Below are 3,244 nucleotides of genomic sequence, written 5' to 3'. Positions count from 1 at the left end.
CATTGTGGTACGGACTACGGATCGTAGACTCCAAAGTTCGTATTTCTATTTTTCTAAGAGTAGTACATTTTCAGAAGCATACGTATTTGAATGCCTTTTTGGGATCTGACAATCGATACTCATAAATTCAGAGCTTATATGCACCAAATTAGATAAAGTACTTCTTACTCCTACTACACATTATCTGATTATCCACACGGGGCACCTAATCCTCATGTGAACGAAATTATGACCTTACGCTTCCCGTCCTGAACAGAACTTTCGACGGGTCGAACCACTTCCTTGGAGATGTCTGCGAGGGCCCGAGCTAGCTCGCCGGCGACGGCGTGGCCTTCGCAGAACTCGAGCTCTATCGACTTCAGGTTCCTGCACTCGTACGCCGTCGGTCTGCACGGGTCGGCGGCGGAGGGCGCCTCCTCGCCGGGCCTCGCCTTCGTTTTCTTGCTCCTCGCCCTGGAACCACTACCAGGGAACGCGCAGTCGCGCAGCGTGAGCACTAGCGTCTCCAGAGCGGGCGCGTTCCGGAGGAAGCGCCGCAGCACCTGGCACCGGACCCCGACGTCGCACCCGTCGAGGACCAAGGCCCTCAGGTTGTGGAACACGGGGAAGCCTTCGCCGTGGTCCTCGTCGCCGATGAGCAGCGCCGCCGTTGAGAACCCCGACAGGTTCAGGCTCCTCGAGTGGCGCAGGGACCTGAGGACACCGAGCTCGCCGGCCCGGCCTGCCAGCGACGCCTCGACGAGGTCTGGCATGCCGCCTTCCGCGGTGAACGGCGGCGGGTGGCCGTTGATGTGAAGCGAGGCGATGCGAGGAGCCGCGATGGCCAGGACGCCGCTGGCCAAACATTCGCGGCTGCAACGATCTATGAACAGTTTCCTGAGCGAGTGGGAGGCGAGCCGGCGGAAACCGTAGTGGCAGACCTCGAGCCGCAGGTCTTCCAGGACCAGAAAATCAGCGGCGAGACAAGTCGCGAAGTCGTGGGACAGGCTCACCCCGGCGAAGTGCATCGTCCGGAGGCGGCACGCGAAGGCGCCGAGGTTCCGGACTTCCGGGGCAGGGTGATGCCGGGGAAGTAAGGGTATTTATTGTCGCCGAAGGATAGAGACATGTCGTTGTCGCAGCTGAGGTGGAAGGCCACGGGGCGGCGCCCGAGCCCGCGGCGGATCCACCGGCAGCCGGGGCGGAAGTCATCGCAGGCGACCCGCAGGCGGAGGGTGTCCAGCGGCGGCGCGCCGTGGGGCGGCAGCAACCTGTCGGCGAGGTCCTCGAACGCCTCCCAGTCCTCCACGCGCCTGAAGATCTGTTCGTGGTGCCGCGCGCGGAAAACATCTGGGTCGGGGTCGTCGGCGTAGATGTCGATGGCCTCGGAGGTCCGGAATTCGCGCCGGTCGATGTCGACGCAGGGCACGGCGCGCCAGAGGGGCCTCCACCGCCGCGACAGCACGCTCGTCCGCGCCGCCTGCCGGGACGTGAGGCGCGACAGGACGTCCGTCAGGAGGCAGTCGGGAAGCTCGCTCAGCCGGTCTTCTCCGGCGGCGGCTGGCTCGCGGGAGGCGGCGGGGGTCTCCATGGCGTGGGGGGCGTTGCATTGCATCAAGCCAAGGCTCTGCATTTATAAGGAGGCCCTCTCCGTTTCCATGGAAGGACAAGGACCGCGGTGCTTGACTCAGACATGCCGCGGTCGTGTCGGACTCGGACACGTACGTCTACGCAGCTTCGGACCGAGCGGCCATCTTCTCGGATAGTCGGATTCGTTCGAAAGGCACGCAATGGCGATCGACACGATCGTTGAAGGAAAAAGCTAACAAACGACCAGTCGCGCAGCCAGCTAGGCCCAATAAACTAATACAAATTTATTTACGCTCCGTCCAATTTTTTTATGACAGAAACTCACGCAATCATGTCTCCTACTTTCCTCGGCGCCCCCTCCCTCTCTTACATGTTTTTTAATATTGCTTGTTCAAAAAAATGTTTTATCTCTTTCATATCATCTCCGTTTCGAGAACCGATCACACTATTGTGTTCGACGCGATGAGACGAACAAAACTAGACCCCACTTGTATATCTTTTGATGATATTTTACATTAGTAACAATTTATGTGATGCTTTGCTCTCTTTCTGTAGCAACTTATGTGTATATTAGCTTACTACGGTAGCAACTTATGTGTACAACAACTATCGTTTTATGTCAACTTATGTGTACGAGTGTATGATAGATTTTGTTTATAGTAATTTATATTTTATATGTGTGGCAACTCATATGTATAATGATTATGTTTTTTATAACTTTTGTTTTTTTATTTTTATAATAATTTGTATATAAACTTATGTCTATGATAACTTACTCCTTATTTATTACTTATGTGTGTGACATCTTTATGCTTATGACAACTTATGTTTACAATACAATATATTTTGTGGTAAGTTTGTTTCTATGACAACATAAATATATTTTAAAAAAATTATTTTATATGTATTTCAACTTATATTAATATATGTGATAACTCATGCGTATAATATTATGTTTTATACCAACTTTTTATTATACATATGTGATAAATTTTATTTAATGAGTATTTTTTATATAAATTTATGAGTATGACAACTTACACTTTTTTACTACTTATGTGTAACAATTTTTTTTTGGCAACTTATGTATATGATTGAATTTGTTTTGACAACTTATGTTTATAACAGAGTATACTTTTTGTGGCAACTTTATTTTTATGACAGCAAACAATGTAATTTTTGTAGTAACTTTTATCTTATTTGTATAGCAACTTATGCATAGAAAATCTTTTATCGTATGGCAACTTGTGTGTATAACAAATAGCAACTTGCCACCAGCGTACAATATCTTCAAAATATATGCAAGTGAGATCTAGTTTTGTTCGTCTCGTCGAGTTGAACACAACATTACAATTAGTATTCAAAACAGAGACCGTACGAAGGAGATAAAATATTTTTTATGAAGAAAATTAATGCTAAAAAGAACTTGTTCAAACCAGTTGCACGTGAGGTATAAAGCAAAATGGAAGGGAGGTGGGGTGGTCGCGCGCTCTCCATCCGCGCGACTGGTCGCGCCATAACCTGGTCCAATGTTTCGGATACTGATGCCGGTTGCATTTAGCTCTTTGGGTCTAATCCACAGAATTCAGAAACCACCGGCGTCGGGTACCATGATCAGGGGCACCCTAATCAGAGGACTAAAGCCGCCCTCAAAGCGCAAAACACATGTCAAGCG

General features: G+C 49.5%; 1 protein-coding gene across 1 annotated transcript; it reads right to left on the bottom strand.

Moving 5' to 3' along the window:
- Nucleotides 1–212: 212 nt before the first annotated feature.
- LOC120681138 (MEIOTIC F-BOX protein MOF-like) lies at nt 213–1,570 on the bottom strand. The gene is made up of 2 exons (XM_039962671.1): nt 1,024–1,570; nt 213–934 (listed from the first exon to the last, which is right to left on the bottom strand). Exons 1-2 carry the CDS (start codon nt 1,568–1,570, stop codon nt 213–215), a joined length of 1,269 nt encoding a protein of 422 aa, XP_039818605.1.
- Between the last annotated feature and the right edge of the window lie 1,674 nt (nt 1,571–3,244).

This window comes from Panicum virgatum, chromosome 7N (genome assembly GCF_016808335.1).
Source record: "Panicum virgatum strain AP13 chromosome 7N, P.virgatum_v5, whole genome shotgun sequence".
NCBI classification, from domain to species: domain Eukaryota; kingdom Viridiplantae; phylum Streptophyta; class Magnoliopsida; order Poales; family Poaceae; genus Panicum; species Panicum virgatum.
The sequence above is the reverse complement of the archived record's forward strand: the minus strand, read 5'-3'. Positions and strand labels throughout refer to the sequence as shown.

What these genes read in the sequence shown, in the direction of transcription:
- LOC120681138 (XM_039962671.1), bottom strand. Translation starts at nt 1,570, where the DNA reads ATGGAGACCCCCGCCGCCTCCCGCGAGCCAGCCGCCGCCGGAGAAGAC. An exon ending in CGGAACCTCGGCGCCTTCGC is followed by an intron (nt 935 to 1,023) that starts GTGCCGCCTCCG and finishes TGGTCCTGGAAG; the next exon opens with ACCTGCGGCTCGAGGTCTGC.